This window comes from Corvus hawaiiensis, chromosome 11, assembly GCF_020740725.1.
Source record: "Corvus hawaiiensis isolate bCorHaw1 chromosome 11, bCorHaw1.pri.cur, whole genome shotgun sequence".
NCBI classification, from domain to species: domain Eukaryota; kingdom Metazoa; phylum Chordata; class Aves; order Passeriformes; family Corvidae; genus Corvus; species Corvus hawaiiensis.
The window spans coordinates 2,773,791-2,792,520 of record NC_063223.1 but is presented as its reverse complement, the minus strand read 5'-3'; the positions used below and the strand labels follow the sequence as shown (position 1 = coordinate 2,792,520).

The following is an 18,730-nucleotide window of genomic DNA, read 5'->3' as shown; positions in this document are numbered from 1 at the left end:
CTCTCAATTATCTTTAAATCCTATTCTAATTATCAATCCTAGTCCCAGATGAGGCATCATATGGAGAACTATCTGTGGCTGACCTTTTGCAGAAATATGCTTGCCAAAAGAAGCCATGATTCTGTTGATCAATTTATTACCTCCAATCGTATGGTTCTTCACACTTATCACAACCTTATCTTCTCAAGAACAACAACTATTTGAGACTATGTACAATAGATAAAGTAATCTGAACGAATAAATAGATATGCTCAGAACTAAAGTGAGACAGTAATACCTTGGAGTCAGCAGCTAGGAGGACTGTACCATCATCTCTGATCAAAGGCTGCTGAATATTCACAAGCATTCCTGGATCAAGAAGACCAGCTGACCTGTTCAAAAGCAGAAGGCATCTGACAGTCAATAGTATTCTATGTTAATCAGACAAATGTTTAACAACCTATGGCAGCGTAAAAGGAATTGCTAGTTTTTAAATAAATAATTTAGTGAAGCTTACAGTTTATTCATCAGGACTTAAGTCTTTCTGAAACAGTTTCCAAAAAGTAGCTTGAAAGACAGAAAGACTGGAATATCTTTTGATTTCCTGTGCAAAACAATGACAACTGCTCAAATGCATATCCTCTCATTTGCTTTTTGTTCTGGCTTAGTCTGCTTTAAGGAAAGTTGTTGTCTTCTCATGCTCTCAGAAGTCACCTAGTAGCTCTAGTTTTACATTGGACTTGAGAGGAAGGCATAACTCTGCATTCCAAGCTAGACAATGGACAGCACTGAAAAAAAGCCAAAAATATTTTTACATTCCAAAATATAGTCAGAAACAGTCATGTAATCAAGGCCTGCATAAAATCTCTGCTGCCTTTACTTCTGCTGCTTTTTGACCAAACATCCTTCCCCTCTGCTGTATCTAATTTATGGAGACAGTGGAAAGTCTTTGCAGTAGCAAGTTTATTTGCTACTTATGTGATGCTCCAAGTGTCCATAACACAATACCAATGCACATAACACAGGTGCAGGCTGCAGGACATTACAGTATAAGGGGTCTGACACTAACAGCTATCATTGTGAACAAGCACAGGCAGCAAATTATCACGCATTATGCAAATCTGAATCCTACATAAATAACAGAGTGGTACTTAATGACTACAGTATTGTTTATAGGTCTGTAATGGATCTGTAGCTCAAGGAAATTTCTAAAAAGCAAATGTGTCTATACTTCTTTCAAATGAGAACACTTAAAAACAATTCTCCAAGAAACCTGCAGCCCAAACTTCCTAAATGCAGTGTAATCTGTTCCAACAAAATTATGTATATAAAAAAATTAAACACATGTGCACACACACACCTATTTGAAGACTGAATAAAAAAATCCAGTTTTTTAGGTGGTTCTCAACCATTCATAAACTACAGTTTAAAAAATGTTGTATTTAACCTAGACTTCTTTTTTATTCTATTCAGAAAAAACCAAATCTTGCCTTTGTAATGATGTGCCTTTCCACACCCACTACTTATGAAAAACATCTGAGAGTGCAGGAACCATCTTGGAGTATATTCCATATAGTAAAAGGAAACTGCTGTTCTGCTGTTGTTGAAATCAGTCTCTCGGGATCTGAATCAGCAGTCACTGAGTCTCCTTAATTACTGTCTTTAGGAGAAGGAAGCCCGGGTCTGCCACCTGCAGATTTGATTTCAGAGAAGTGCTAACCCTGAATACATTAGTTTTATGCATCAGCATTAGCCTACATGCTTTCTGCTTGAATATCATTCACTTGCTCTGCCTCTGCTCTGACCTGGCTCTACAAGAGCCAGCTCTAAACTGAAAACCACATACCTGTACTCAGACATGAAAACTTATGTGAGAAGCAGAACCTGCATTGGCCTTGGTAATGGAAACAGATGATGTGTGCATAAGAGTTCTTTTCTGTTCCCTCTGAGAGTAGAGGAGAGAAAGGTGTGACTGCAAAGTAATATGCACAAATAACATGAAAGAAGATGCATGGAACTGAGGTACTCACCGTGTCCCATCTTTATCTGCCACAAATGTTGGAGTTGCTATTAGAGGGCTTCGAAGATCTTTTCTTATATAGATCTTTTCAGTAGAAGCTGCACAGTTGGTTGGTTTTTCACGCTGCACATCAAAAGGCTTTCTTTCACTTTGAACCGCTACGTAAAGATAGAAACATTCAGATTTGAAAGGAAATAATTCAAACAAAAAATACAAAAAGTAGGTAAAATTCCTGCAGTTATGATGGTGTACCAGCTCAATGCAAAACTGGAAATTTAATACCAAGAGTGAAGAAACACAGGCTCTGATGTTACTATATCTGTGAGTTATGTATATATTTATATATACTTTTAACTAAGAAAGCCACAGATTGATCTTTTGCTTCAAGTTTTGCTGAACTGGAATCAAATATTGCTCCTTTTTTTTTTGGCATTTTATAAGATGGAAGGTTCTGCAGTTGTGTTTTCAATTTGTTGGGTTTTTTTTTTAGAAGCAGAGTTATATCTAAATGTTAGGCACATTCCTACTCTGGATGACACAAAACAATGCAAACCCAGAAGGAGCCCTGAAAAAGTCAAGAGAGGCATCTCTAACCTGAGAGATGCAGGTTAATTCCTTGAGAGGATACTCTCTGCATGACATACACTTCACTCACATCCATTAATTGCACCCAGTCAGGGAAGAGTGTTCCAAAACTAACCCTTTCATTATCTCTAATATTTATACTTGAGAATTGAAAAACTAAATTCAGTCTCTGAAGTGCCAAACTAGTGTAGCAAATTGTTTAATAAAAATAGTAAGAAGCAGTTACTTTGTAACTTTTAAAGAAAGTGAAAAGTGTATCCTTATAATATTAAAACACTATTATTAAACATATTACAGAAAGTTATCTTCATAACCAGCAAGAGTTACTTAGTTCCTGATTTTATTTTTGCTAATATTGTTCCTATCAGCAAAATATAGGGGCTTAAAAGCTGGTATATCAAATTTGTTGGCGTGATGGATACGTAATTATTAATCAGAAACCTGACCCAAAGTCAGTGAAGTCAATAAACATATACCCTAATCGTACTGGGCTAAGGAAGGTTTACTTTCTGGAACTCCAGCAGTTTTTCTTGTACAAACGTCTTGTCTTATATTCAGCACATTGTGTGCAAAGCACCAGAATCATCACAACAGGTCTGGAGTTTCAGAGTGATACAACAATTATCTCCCTATTTACAGCCTAAAGTTCTGCCTCCCTTGAACTCAGTGGTTGGAATTTTCCTGCTTAGATCACAAAACAACCTCATAACAGTTTCACAAAGTGCTAAATTCAAGAACAGGTAATACAAACTGAAAACAAAAATAAATTGAAACAAGTGTTTGGCTGCTAGCACTGGAAATGTATGAAGTACTGCATACAAACATGAAAGCATATTTTAAAACATATGACAGTTTATACAGTGCCTCATAAAAGCTCACAAATAACCAAATTAACATAAAAATTTTAGAAGGGGAGAAAAAAGACTAACCACTTCCATCACTGGTTGAAAAAGCCACAAAAATAATCTGGTAGGAAAGCAGATTCTCAAACCAGAATATTAGACGCAGATTCGTGTCGATCCGTGTCCAAATATTTTGTATTATAAACATACAATGTGTTTCTAACATGCATTCTAATTGAGGCTGTAACTGGGCTCCTCAAAGACAACAGTACTTGGAGACGTGGTTCAAAACAAACCACTACTGCACCTCAGACATAAAATGGTGATGAAAGAAAGGTGCACTAGACACTGCCAAAAAGCTCTGTTTCCTGTGAGCAACATATACCAAAACAGAGAGAACACATTAGAAAGTAGTAGTCCACATATTTGTTATTCAGTAGGCACAGTATCACATTGAGTACTTAACACTCACATTCCATTTTCATGCCCATCTCTAGACATTTCTTAAGCCTACAAAACTGGCATCGATTCCGATGGTGTTTATTGATGATACAGTCCTGGTTGCTACGACAACTGTAGGTCAAATTCTTCCTTACACTCCTTTTAAAGAAACCTTTGCATCCCTCACAACTGACAGCACCATAGTGACGACCTAGGAAACATATATATTGTTACCAGGTGGAAATTACTTGTATTTTAGCATAGAAATATTTATTTTGAGCAAGTAAAACACTAAGTCAACCTTTAAATTTGTTTTGTATTTGTACCAAGATTTTGGACCATGAAAGCATTATTACAGTCTCACAAGATATTTCTGGTTTACCTACTGTCAGGGGTTTTGGTGAGAGAGTGGAGAGAAGAGAGGAAGGCTAAACCTATGTTTGAATGTGCAGTCGATGAAGGGGTAGCTCCCATTCTGCATAAGTACAGACATAATTCTCTCTGCTGTTACAGACGATAGGATACATTTAGAGAATGTACTAGCTAAAAGCTCAAGTAATTTCAGAAAACAAGTAATTTTACAACAAAATTTAAAATGCAATCTTCATTTAAATTTCCTGTCTATATCAATCATGGTACTGTTTTTTATTACATAAACGCTTAAAGAAGTAAAAGAAAGTGAGAAAAAGAGACAGAAGGGTGTCTTCTCTCTAGCATGAAAGCACAGTACACTCCCTTGACTAATACAGAAATTTTATCTTGAGACTCATTGTTAGTGCATGGATCTGGAACACTGAGGATTCACGTGATCTCTACTTGCCTTGTTTTGTGATAGTAGTAGAACAAAATCTACCAGGAAGTGTTAAGTTTGTTAGAGAGCACTAAGAAGCATTTTCATGGAGTAGTTAGACTTTTTTAGGTGACATGTTTATTTCATGGTTGCCCATCACTGTGGGGAATTTGACTACATGCTTCAAGTAGTCTTTTTCCATTACCAGGAGCTATTTAATCATTATTTTATCTTTCAGCCAATTTATCATATGCTTCAGTTCAAGGAAAAAACCCAATATTCTTCCAAGCAGAGTTTGGCTATTTTTTGTGTATAGATACACAAAATATATATTTTGTATATTTTTCCATTTAAAAACCCAATTGCTTTTGCCATCAGCATAGCTAAAATCAGTTAAAGCACATGAAGAATCATCTCTTCATCCCAGTCATCCTTTCAAGCAAGTTTCTTCAATACCACTTTGTATGCTTCCTTACCTGATGCTTTATCACCACAGACTACACAATATTCTACTACCTGCGGCCGCTGAACATCAGTTTTTCCTAGCAGACGTTCCACTGAAGCGGAGTCTGTCACTATCTAAAGCAAAATTCCAGAACAAAAAGATGTAATTAGCCAGACATGAAGGTAAGGAGCTTTGCCTACAGAACAAGATTGGTGTATCAGCTAAGAAGAGGGGACTGAATTTATGAGTAAGTATGACATGAAATCAAATTAAGTAGTACAAAATGCAATTTAATGGGAGTTCTTACTCTCAATAGTTCTTACTCTCAACCGAGACTTTTGAAACAGTCATATCAAAACAAATTACAAATAAAACTGCTAGCTTTGTTCAGCACAAATGTATCCTCACTTGTGCAATCAACAGTATTTTTCCCTTCTTGCAAATACTCTCAAACAGCTGCTATATTTTAGCCAAAGACAGTTGGCTTTCAGATGCTGTTACCATCTACCTCTTCTCTAGCTACTATCAGAGGGGATTGCCTGGAGCTGAAATCTATCATAGAAACAGTTTAGCTTCCAAAGGCCTTGGATTCCAAAACTTTTGTTCTGAACATTCCATTTAACCAAGAAAAAAATTAAAACCCCCACACCTCTGTAATGTCAGATATCCTATTTAGCATGGAAAAATGAATTTTAAAAGACTGCTATTACAATTTAAAAAGTATTTATGTAAAAATGACTCTTCTTCCTTTAAAATATTCTCCATTGTAACAGTAACAAGAGGGACCAGGCACTTTTTCTTTTGTTTCATTCTTTTTTTTTTAAGACTGCTAGGAAGAAATCTCAAATTTCACTAGGAGTAGATTATTGTTTACATCATTGGCTTTGCAAAGCTCCTGTTGGTGTAGATTATGCTCAAGACCCACAAAAAAACATACCAGAGGACAGCTTCTGATCTAAATGGCTTTATTGCAATGTCTTGATACTGAATGTAAAGTATGAACTCATGTAAATTTGCTCAGGTGAGTTTTATCTCTGTGTATCTGTGAATCTTGAGCAGACTGAGAAATCCAGGCACTTCTCACAAGCCCTATCTTAAGTACTCACTTATGTCTTTGGAACTTGAATGAGAACACACAATGAGGGATGATGAGTGCAATGGAGAACGTGAAGACTGAAAGATTTATGATTGAACAATGAAGCCTAAAATTAGTATGTCTGATCCATGTCATGAGAAAACTACTGCAATTGGTCTTACAGTGATTTAGACTTAATTTAGAAAAAAAAAAAAAAATTAAAACCAAAATTTCATGGTTTATCTAAACTACTGTATTTACCTGAATTCTGCCCGGCACAATGTTGTCTGTGGTGGCAAAGATAAGCTGTTTGGCATTAGATGTCTCAGGTGCTGCCAAGATCACCTTTCCTGCACCAGTTCCATCTGGACTAGCTAAAATGAACTGTTGCTTTGGAGACACAGCTGAATCCACTGCTGTCACTATTTGAATTTTCTGACCTGTTTGCTGATCTGTCACAATCTGTAAAACATTGAAGAAATTAATGACCACAGTAAATTTTATGTTTTAAAACCTTTCTTTCCATCTCAGAATTATATCAGTGAAAAATTATGAAGCTCTGGCCAATTTTTTCTTATAAATGTCACTAAGGAGATTTTCTCCAGTTAACATTTACCTATGCATTTTTTCCCTACACATTTTATGTAAGATGTTACTCCCTAAAGTTATCAACAAAAGATGGAATCAGGCAGCCTTATTGTTTCACCCTCTGATTCTCAAGATTCTCTTATGATGGAAGGTTTCTGTTTCTGATACAGTTGTCTGGTAGCATGATCTCTATTTTGCCTGGTAGAGTAACCATATCAATATGCACAAGTATTTCATTAAAATTTAGTAAGTCCTATATAATTTGCCACTGCATACATTCTGGTACATTAATGACATCTTTTTATTATCTACTGTTAACAAAGAGCCACTGTGCAGCCTTCCCGAAGGCCAATTTTATGCTGAATAGGTCAATCTCCTACTGGCTCCTAAATAAGTGGGAGGAAGAATGTACCTGGAGGTGATCTCAGATGTTCTCTTGATAATGTCTGACCCTTTGCTGTGGCCAGGGCTCAGGAGATTTGCTTGTGTAGACTAGGTTTAACCCCTGTAAATACTCCTGACTGGCTACACCATCAATGTAACTATTATATACAGCCATTTGGTCAGCACAAATAAATGCTGAGGGAGAAAGAATTTTGGTTTTCACTAAAAATGATCTGTTCTCACGAAACTTAAAGGAAGTATTCCATAGTCTTTAGCATGCTTTTGTATAAAGCTAAGTGGGAGGAGGAGAAAAAAAGAGAAGATGTGATAGTTGGTTAATTAATGGATTTTTACCTGAATGCGTTGTGGTGAAGCTACAGAGGAGTCTGTGGAAATGATCTGGATACGCTGGGAAGGGCTGGTCATCACTGGTGATTCAGATAGCGAAGTCTGAACAGTCGGCACCTGGAAATAACACACAGAATTTTAATTCACTCTGAAGGTATTGAACACTTTAAAAAATACCTATATTTAAAAAAGATCAGATAGCCCTACAGTATAGAATCTATATTTACTGGAAAGGTTACAGTCATTAAACCAACTTGGATCTGCTTTCAATGAATTATCAGAATATTTTCTTTTTCTGGAAATGGAGTGAACCTGACAAAACCAAACCACCACTACCACCACCACTCTGTATGATCCTTTAGCTTACTGAAATGCAGAAATACTTTTTTTCAACTTTTGATTTTACGTCTCATTTTTTGCTTCTGTAAAAATCAAATACATCATATATAAATAATGTAAAATGTTAAGTAGTTCCCCTTTTAGTAATTTTTAAGTACTTTTGAATGACAGAGATTAACTTTGGCACTACTTCTGAATACTACTGTTTCTTGTTCTATTCCATATCATTCTAGAGTACCAAACTATAATGCAAATCTAGTTCTGGATACCCAGAAAAAGCTTGAAAAACAGCCCTCACAAAGCTGTTTTCAGAGCAAAAATGTTAAAATGTTGAATTAAACATGCAAGATAACATATAGATTGGATATTGGGGAGAAATTTTTCCCTGTGAGGGTGCTGAGGCCCTGGCAGAGGTTGCCCAGAGAAACTGTGGCTGCTCCTGGATCCCTGGAAGTGTCCAAGGCCATGCTGGATGGGGCTTGGAGCACCCTGGGATAGTGGAAGGTGTCCCTGCCCATGGCAGGGAGTTGGGCTAGACATTCTTGAAGGTCTCATCCAACCCAAACCATACTGTGAACCTGTTATCTGCAGTAACATGTCCAAAACCAGGATGGTCACAAGTTGTTTTTATTAAATCCTCTTTTAAGCAATCTTGGAATTATATCAAAACTTGTACAGCTGGACAATAGGGTAGTGTCAATTTTAGCTTGCTTTGAAAAATCTTTGTTTAATATACAGAGAATAAAGAAAGAAAAAACAGTTTGGATAGCAAGGAACATGGACTACAGTCTCTTTGGGGAAGAGGTAATAAAATACACTAGACTTAATGAAGCCACACCATTCTACTCCCCTATTGCCTGTACCATAAGTTGTCCAATATACTGTAAAAGTATAATCTAAATTGAACATACAATCTCTAATTATCTTTAATACACAGGTCACAGAAGTTGCATGTTAAATGAGGAAAATACACAGGAGAGATGTAGAATTAGAGGAGTCTTCTAATTATTGGACTATTCAAAGCTTTCAGCTGCAGAAAACAATATACCTAGGTGAAAAAAAAGACTCCCAAAAATCCAGACTCTTAGAGGACACTTTAATTGATGATCTTCTTCTACCCCAAATTATTAACTAAGCTATGCACCCTTTAAAAGGTCTAAATTAGAGCAAGAAGGTCTTTTTAAACTGTTTTACAGTTGTTTAGTTGTAGAATCCTTAGCCTTTCTTTGATGCATCTTCAAACCTTACACCACAATGTACTGCAGGCAGCTTGGAAATAAAGAATAGTCTATTCTTCCATGTTGTTCACGGAGAAAGACAGAAAGACAGACAGACAGACAGCTAGCTATAAGGTACCTGCATGGAAATTCTTTAAACATTTTTGAACTAAACAACCATGTCTTTTTCTGGGTTTGCAAAGTATGTTCAACCTGAACCTCCTGTGACACAATTTGAGGCCATTTCCTTTTGTCCCCCACCTGGCTCCACCCTCCTGTCAGGGAGTTGTAGAGATTGAGAAGGTCCCCCCTGAGCCTCCTTTTCTCCAGGCCAAACAAACCCAGGTCACTCAGTCACTCCTCAATGACTGACTCTCCAGACCGTTTTCCAGCTCCTTTGCTCTTTTCTGGACATGCTCCAGCCCCTCAATGCCTTTCTTGCAGTGAGGGGCCCAGAACTGACCCCAAGATTTGAGGTGTGGCCTCACCAGTGGCCAGTACTGAGTGATAATCACTACCCTGGTCCTGCTGTTCTTGATCCAAGCCAGGATGCCATTGGCCTTCTTGTGTGACCTGGGCACACCAGCTCACACTCAGCCACTGTCAACCAGCACCTGCAGACTCTTTCCCATTGAGCGGCTTTCCAGCCACCCTGCCCAAAGCCTGGAGTGCTGTGTGGGGTTGTGGTAACAGCAGGACCCAGCCCATGGCCTTGTTGAACCTCACACTATTGGCCTTGGCCTCAATCCTCTCATCCAGGTCATCCATAAAGATATGAAACAGAACTGGGCCCAAAACTGAGCCCTGAAGAACCCCACTAGTGACTGAATACTGGATGTGGCACCATTCCTCACCACTCTCTGGCCCCAGTTCTTAACCCAACAAAGATGCACCTGTCCAAGCCACGGGCTGCAGCCTCTCTGGGAGAATGCTGGGAGACAGTATCAAAGGCTTTGCTGAAACACAGGTGGTCACATCCACAGCCTTTCCTTCATCCACTAGGTGGGTCACCTCATCATAAAATGAGATCAGGTTGGTCAGGCAGGACCTGCCTTTCCTAAACCCATGCTGGCTGGGCCTGATCCCCTGGTCCTGTGTGTGCCATGTGAACACACTCGAGATAATTAATTTCGAATTAGCAAAGTTGAAAGGAAAATCCATCAGATTCCCTGTAGAGCATCTTTAGCCTTAAAAGTTCATTCCACAAAAAAACATTCTTATCAGGCTGCAGTGAAAGCTGGCAAATGGATGAAAACAGAAGATATTTTTAAGTTCTTCAAAAGTTAAATTTGTTAAAAGTTATAGTACGTGAAGTTTTGAGAAAGTGACCATGTACTTGACAGGTTTTACAACAATAAACTTATAAACAACAATAAACCTATTAACAACAATAAACAGCAAAATCCAGTGGACTTTCACTACAAAAGCTTCTGCAGCAAATGAATAACGTAGGTGTCTAAGGAGCATTAGTATTTTAATCTAATTTCAATGACTCCTTAGCACAGAAATGTGCTCACTATTGAAATTAGGCAATTTACTTGACAGAAAACACAATCATCTATTGTACATCTCTCTAAAAATAGTATCTATACATAGTTACCTACAAGAGTGTATTTACAGAAGGGGTGCAGTGTAAATGTTAGGCCAACTAACTGTGATCTAGTGTAGAAGAATTATTTGGATCTAAAATACAATTGCTTGGGCTCTCAAACCAGTAAGTATCACTAGCAATAATGTCATATGCTGAAGTTTATAGAAATTAATAATGATTTGCCTTAAGTGACATAGAAGATCTGCACAAAGCTCAAGCAATATAAAAATACGCTTAAACACATATGTATCAACCTTTTTTGTCATTAAACTAAAACCAAGTATTTGGCAATTAAGTGCTTTTGAAGGCTGGAAAAATTAAATTTGGTTTCTTCTGTTTAAATTATTAATATTTTTCCCATTTTATAATGGAACTCAAATCAAATCAGAAAGATTTATTTTTCTATAGATATTTTTCCTAATGAGTATCTTTAGCTATTAAATTAATAATAGGCTTTAACAAAAAACATATGTCCAATTATATTTCTTTCACAGGTGTAAGAGATATCTAAAAAAAGTTTCAATTACTCTCTTTGGAATGAGCTCTCCTGACCACTTGGGTCCTTTGTAGAATGGCAGATCAAATTCGAATTTACCACTAGAAGAACTCTAGTTTAACTGCCCTAATAGGATGCCAGTGCAAGATCTTTTATAGCACATAAAAACTCGCGGAAGAAGCTGCACCTGGCGTATCTGCATGCTAAAGAAAATCTCAGACCAGGTCTCACATAACACCCCATGCTTTTATTATACCATCAGCTATGCCACATGTGGTAACAGTCTTCAGTTCAGAAGCTGACAAACTGCTTAAACCCGGCAGCATCTCCTTGCTCCCATGTGCACTTTGTGTGAGATACCTCTCAGGCTCATGCTACGTCTGGGTCTTTTACCGTTAACAGGAACTTGAGAAAAGCTGTATTTGAACCAAATATTGTTTGAGACGACTTTGCATCAAAGCTCCACCTTGAAAAATCATCAGAAATGAGCAAGTGGCCAATGATAGCAGTAAAATATTAAAGGGTCTTATGTCACACTTCATTAATTCTTAAAACAAAGTAAAAACTTATTCCATCAAAACAACAGTGTTTCCACTCTCCTTTTCCAGCACACTGTCTTAATCTAGACCAAAATCTGAATTGCTGAACTATTTATGATGTAGCATATCAGAGATGTCTGAAGAGGGTCAAGAAAATATTTTATGTGACAAAGACATCCATATTTTTTGAGCTCCATGGCAAAACATGCTTTCAGAAAGGCTCAAGACTTTGACAGTTTCCTATCAGGATACTGAGGAAACCGAAAGCAACTGAAAATTCTCTAGCAATGCAGCTGTCATAAACAAGATCCAGGAAGCACAGGGCTCAATAGTCACCTCATGTGACTCTCTCCCTATAGCCTCTGATGGGAAAAAGGATGCACCAGGAATAGTTTGTGGTAGTTTGTGGCTGTCAGAGAGCTGGCAGAAGACAGTTTTAGCAACTACTAAAAATTATTACTGGTCACACCAGAGCTGCTGTTGGAAAGATGAAACTGCCCTTATTTCCAGCCCCCCCACCCCAGCTCTGTTTAAAATTTTTTAAAATTTTGCATTAAAATCACAGGTACTACACAGGGAATGCACCTCTACTTCAAAACCAAACACATTTTTCTTGAATGGTATTCAAGTCAAATCTAAGTTGGTGCTGGAACTGAACCTAGGCCACTTGTATACTGCACAGTGACAGTACTAAACAAATACTTGAGAAAAGCAGCATTACGTATTTTTGCATTAAGGCTTAAGTATTTTTTCTGCTTTTCAAAAGCTGCTCAGGATGAGGAGAAACTGCTGAAATTCCCTCCAAACCCCCTAGCTGCTCTCTGTTCTTTAGTTTCATGAACTGTAAGTAATGGCAACTTCAAACACTAAAAATGGAACTTTCATCCAATCTGTTCAGAAATGCACAACTGGAAAAAAAATTAAACAAGCAACACTTTATAAAGCAGAAGCAAGCAAAAGCAGTGAAAACATTTGAAACCATTAAAAGAACAATTTTTAAAAGTCCTAAAAATAGAATAAGTACAAAAATACATGCAATACTGGAGCACACTCAGCAACTTCTGTGATACATTCAGTTTCATGAAAAACAAAGCTGATGAACTATTGCTCAAGAAAGAGAAACAACATGTAGCCTACTTGCATGCCAGTCTGATTTGGCGTTTGGCATCATAGTTCTCAGCAAACCCATGCACACTACATATGTGGCAATTATATTGAAAAAGTGATGCAGATACAGCTAAAGCTGCTAATATTTGCATTAGGTTATCCGGTTTGCAACTTGTCTCTCACAGCTCATAACCTGAAATTCAGGGCATGATCAATGACTCCCTTACTCCATTTAATTTTCATCGATAAAAAATATGATACTCTGCAAATCTCTCATTTTTTAAAGCCAGTGCCAAGTTTGATTCTACATTTTCTCTAAGATATGGTGAGTACAAATATAGAATTTTAGCATATTTCAAGGAAACTAGTAATTTATTTACCTGTATTACCTGATGGAAGACACAAATAGCAGGCAGCCAGCCAGCCATTCATAAGGAAATGATTCAATATCAACATGGTCATAGTATTAATGAATTCCTAACAAGATAGTGCTGCTTACAACTGGTTTTCCATGAACAAAGTTTTCATGGTGTTATGCAGTGGACAGGCATATAATTTAAGCAGCAGCTGAATACTATAAAGAGATGAAGCCCTCTATTTACCCACCGGCCAGGAAGAAATCACAGAGCTTCATACACTCTTGAGATGGAGCGATCTCTCCAGTGGCAAGATACAACCATCACACTATGTTACCACGGTGCATTTCCTGCACGAGGAATTACAAATGTCACATATTTTATGTGCTTTAGATGTTATTACAGCACCCAAGTTCTACCAAAATAGTATAAAGTCTGTCAGTATTTCTATTGCAGGTTTCTCTTTCAAAGTATATTTGGAAGTGTTTTTTAAAAATGCAGCTTGCCAAATTCATACCTGGTACAGAAAACTAGAGCGAAAAATCTCTTGTCGGTTTTCACTGTGAAACTTAGGAAGCTTTTTTAAACTATTCCACAGATGTTACTTCCAGGACACTCACTAGGCCATTTTCCATGCTAAAAAGAACAAAATTTCTTTTTTGAAAAAGTACTTCTGAGTAGGGAATCTCAAATCCACTTCTAAAAACATAATTAAACTTATATTTTCTTCTTACATAGAGCTTCTTCTTGAACTAAAAATATGTTTTAATATACAGGTGTAATCTTAGCTCAATAGGTGAAAGGAAACTCCAAACTAATGTCTGAAAAGTGGCCTTATCTATAGAGGTCTCTCAGCCCATTTGCCCTTTATTATTTTTTAAATCCCTTAATTATGTAACTGTACAAAAAATCACAGCAAACTTGAAAGATATTAAACCGAGTAATTTTAATCAGACAAAAGAACCAGTTTATTTTTTGACTGAAATTTTGCATAGTGAAGGAGATAAATAAATTATTTTCTATGGCCATGAATACTTGCAGTTTATGAGTTGATTTAAAATTTTCAGCTGTTGATCATCCAAGCTGCAGTGAATATGCATCAAGACATCACTTAATATCACTTTAAGTAGGTTTTGTGCTTTTTTTCTTTTAAATGTAGGCACAAAATATAAAACCTGATTTAAATTAACCACCTTACTGTAAATTCAATCTAGCACATACGTAAAACAGGTAACTTCAAACGCTGTGGTGGATCTAGATTACAATTCAAATTAGGAGCAAAAGCTTTCCATGTCCAAAATGGTCAATCTAATGATCAAATGACAAGAAATATTGTTGTATTAATTTTTTAAACAATTTATAATACAGCCAAGTTTCTCTATAGCTCATGTTGAACTTCCTACTTGCATTCCTAATACGGGGGACACCAGAACAAAGTAGGGTGAACAAAATACATCCCAGTTGCACTGGTTTCATGCTTGTCCTCAACTGTAAAGCAACACTTTTCTATAAAGATCTTCTGTTCAGTTCATGCTTAACTGTAAACAGCAGGAATGCCCTAATATGTTTTTAATTTCAAAATCTCATATACCAACTGTTGTGATATCATCTGTCACTCACCTCAGCCACCTGCTGAGTCTCCACTACCTGCTGAGCCAGCACCTCCATATTGGTTGCCATGGTGAAACAAGACCATTAGAGAACCTGTTCGGAAAGATGCCAGCAACTTCCATCAGGCACAAAAGTTTGGGTTTTTTCTTATTAGTAAAGAAAGTTCTGCTATGACTTTTTGAAAATCTACAATTCTGCTTGATATATCTGGCAAATAAGAGAAGATGCCATTGATGTGTGCGTGTGCACACATATATACACACACTCATATATATATATATGGGACATGCATACTGGAACCATGCTGTTCACACTGCTGAGGTACAGTTATTCTTTTACTTTATTAAGCCTCTAATATACTATTTTCACTCTATTATTTAAGCTGTAAAAAAAAGATGTTAATTTCATAAATGAGAAAGGACCAATTGCAAAGTCAAGAACTAATGCAGTTTGTGGAATTCACAGATCTCAAAGGTGCTTTCCTCAGCTCACGCAGGAGAAACCTTAACAGTTAAACTGCTTCTACACCACATGCTGAACCAGGGAGCAGCAAGCTAAGAATGCTGGTTTGCACAAAATTTTATCAAGTCATTCTGTCAAACTGCCGTGTTCATCCATATTCTTAAGAGCAATCTTACACAATAAGGGAAATAAACTGTTACATCTAAAATGTATCTTCCATTATTTAAACTATTTCTTTATTATAATGTGATACTATTATCACAATGAGAAGAAAATACTACAGAATCATTTTATCCTATTCGGAGTGACTCCACCTTCAACTTTAGGGGTTAAAAAAATCCCCAAAAAACAAAGTAATCAAAGACAAAGAAACATGAAAAAACCACTTCCAACATATTTTTAATTATCATTATTTGGGGTGTGTTTCTTCCAAGGTAAATTTAATTAAGATTTCCAATTAATGCATTCAGTTTTTAAGTGTGACTTGCTAATTACAGGGCCAGACTTCAGATTCTGATCCAGGTGTAAGTAACGAAAAGGCGTTCCTGAATGCTGGCCCATTTGATATTTCATTGGAAACCTCTGCTTGTAATTGCAAAGCAATCATTTAATATAAAATTTAAAAATACAGCAAACAATAGCAACACCCGTAACAGAGAAATGTATGCATGTCTCCAGCACCAACATGTTCAAATGTAACTTCTACAAAGCTAACATTGTTAAATACATCAAAATAATCATTAAAAGGATTCACTTATATTATGACAAATGTGAAAATAATTTTGTTTATGTCAAGTAAAGATGATTTGTAACAATGCATAATCAAAGTTGAGACATCCCCATGGAAATTTTATCTATGCTAGTTTCTCCTACAGCTTGTCATTATTTTATTCAAGTGTTGCACTTGCACGTTAAGTCTATGAACCATTTCCACCAAACCCAGCTTATGGATGGTTTCTCAGTCGTTCAGTGATTCCTTTTCAGTGTTTTCTCTTATTTTCTTTTATATTCAGCAAGAAGCACAACAAACATAACCATATGCTCATAACATGCTGTTTTCTCAGTGCTTTATGATGACAGAAGCCCTGCAGATGAGATATTTTGTTCCTAACAGTACTTTTCCAAGACACAAAGAAGTGCTTGCTGTAGAACGGCTCAGACAGATTTGCTGTTGTTGGTGCTATCCACCAAGGCTTTTTGTACTTTCGACCTTCACAAAAGAACCTTAAGATGAGGCTATCTGATCAAATCCAGGTGAAGCACAGAGACCATACACAGCCACGCCAAGTTTCTTAATGGTGTCAACTCCCAGAAGGCAAAATCGGCTTCCTAGCAAAAGCCCCGAGGAACTGTATGTAAGGCAACAACAACAGAAGCCCCCAAACCAACAGAAGAGGTGAAACTTAAAAACTGCAAAGAGGCACCTGCAGCACCAGGACATTATTTTCAGCGCAACAGGGTGGCAGGCAGATCAGTATATGCTGTCCAGAACACAGTGTAAAATCATTAAGATTTCCCTAAGCTGCAGTGAAACCTCAAAAGCAAGTCATAAATTCCACTTGAGAGGTTCTAAGGATATGGCCCTACTGACAAAACATGGCAAAAGACCGAATTCAAACTTATTGAAATTTGTTCCTTTGTCTTGACGAAACGAGGTTCTTTACACTGTGAGCTCGACTCGGCTACACCGAGCGGCCTCCAGCAAGCTGCCATCGGCGAGACGGGCGGGGAGCGGCTCCGACCCTGTGGGCAGCCGCCAGTGCATTGTCCCGGCGGCAGGAAGGCGGCAGGAGCTCGGCCAACACCCGGAAAGCGCCGACCGAGCACGAACACAGCGCACGGCACCGGCAGCGCCTCCGACCGGCGCCGGGCCTGCCGCGCCCCCATTGGCTGCGCCGTGCGCGCCGCCCGCCCCCATTGGCTGTACCGCGGCCCGCCCGCTGCTGAAGAGCCTTCGGCAGCTCCCACCCCGCGCACGGCGGAGCCACGCCCCCGGCCCGCCCCCAGGCGCGACCAATGACCTCATGGCAGGCGCAGCGCTCCTCCGCAGAGCGCCCATTGGCCGAGCGACCCGCTTGTAATGGTGGCGGCACCGCCCCTCGAGCGGAGGTAGAGCCCCCCAGGGATTCACTAAGCGCAAGATGGCGGCGCTGGCCGCCCGCCAGGGCCCAGGCGGGGCTGCTGCCGCCGCCATTAGGCCCCTTCCCCTCCCCTCCGCTATAGCCTTGTGTCAGCCTACAGGAGGCCCAGGCATGGCAGTGAGGAAGCGGCCGGTAAGATGGCGGCGGTCTCAGCCCCGTATGCAAAGTACCCGCCGCCCCCTCCCCTCCGCCCTCCCGGTGGCAAAGGTAAAAGGGTCGGGTTCAAGCCGCCGCCTCCGCCCGCTCAGACTCCATCTTCTGTCTCTCTGTGTGTCCCGCGCTCGTCATCGCCGCGACCATCGCCCTACACCCCCTGGACAGCAGACTTTGCTCACCGCGACCGGACCGGCTCCGACCTCAGCCGGCCCACACTGCAGCCAGCGGCTCCGGCACGGGACTACCCCGCCGATCGACCCAGCACTCCACAATGGTCGTTTCCTCTCCTCTCCTCTCTGTCCAGGAGCCGTATACCAGGCCAGGCCACGGCCGGTGCTCGCTTACCAGCCAGATACCGGAGCCGTACAATCCCCCTCCCCTAAACCCACCGTCACCCCACCCCTCCCCTCGCGGGGGTGTCCAGAGTAGGGCCCGCTGCCGCCTCCCCGCGACCCCTCCCTCGTCCTGGCCCCCACGAAACAAACCCACCGGGCCGCTTCTATTTTAAAAAATGTTTTTTACCTCAGGAATGGATGCCAAAGGTGCAGTGGCGGTGACCCGACCGGGCCCGGGCAGGCCGGTGCCCAGCAGCGGCCCTCCCTCCCCCCGCGGGGGCGGCAAGGGGCTGTGGGGCCCGCGGAGGGGAGGGGGCCGGGGCTGTGTTGGGGTCGGGGGTGTTTTGTTGTGTGTGTCGTGCCCTGTGACAGGTCAGAGTTCGTGACCCCACCACCGCCGCCCCGGAGCGCGTCCCCGCTTCCTCTTCCAGCGCCCGCCCGGCCGCGGCCCCTCCATCCCCCGCGGGGCGGGGCCGGCGGCGGGGAGGGGCTACCGGGCTACCTGGGCCTCCCGAGCCCCGCACCGCTCCGGCCGGGCCGGGGAAGTGCCGGAAGGAACCCGGTCTCTGGGGCAGCGAGGGGAAGGTACGCTCGCCGCCTTTGACCCTCTCGCTCGGGAGGCTCCTCAGGAGCCGGAATCCCGAGGTAGTGGGCTGGCGGTGGCTGTTCAGTGCGCCGGTGGTGCTGGTGTTCCAGGTGTGCCTTGGTTCTCGCTGAAGATGCAGTTAAAGGTGGGCTCACAGTTGAGAAGGCTCTCACAAACACCACCGCCAGACTGTCGAGTTTTCATTTTATTTTGTAAAGTCAATGTCATTGATTAGGGCTCTTACGGTAAAACTGGCTGCGAGGTATGTTGTGCCTCCAAATACACAGTGGTAGGCAC

General features: G+C 40.1%; 1 protein-coding gene across 9 annotated transcripts in view; it reads right to left on the bottom strand.

Annotated features, from left to right (window-relative positions):
- Positions 1-18,201, bottom strand: part of NR2C2 (nuclear receptor subfamily 2 group C member 2) — a 37,535-nt gene extending 19,334 nt beyond the window's left edge. For 3 of the 9 annotated variants that reach the window (XM_048315884.1, XM_048315889.1, XM_048315890.1), the window contains exons 1-8: positions 17,692-17,773; positions 14,763-14,846; positions 7,504-7,614; positions 6,439-6,639; positions 5,134-5,236; positions 3,899-4,078; positions 2,010-2,157; positions 278-371 (exon numbers count right to left, since the gene is read on the bottom strand). In XM_048315884.1, the coding sequence (XP_048171841.1) occupies positions 278-371; positions 2,010-2,157; positions 3,899-4,078; positions 5,134-5,236; positions 6,439-6,639; positions 7,504-7,614; positions 14,763-14,822 (897 nt within the window). In that variant the 5' untranslated portion in view covers positions 14,823-14,846; positions 17,692-17,773. Of the gene's footprint in view, positions 1-277; positions 372-2,009; positions 2,158-3,898; positions 4,079-5,133; positions 5,237-6,438; positions 6,640-7,503; positions 7,615-13,392; positions 13,493-13,659; positions 13,779-14,762; positions 14,852-17,691; positions 17,774-18,034 lie in introns of those variants that run through there. The other 6 variants (XM_048315887.1, XM_048315885.1, XM_048315888.1 and 3 more) reach the window with 6 other exon arrangements.
- Positions 18,202-18,730: the final 529 nt, after the last annotated feature.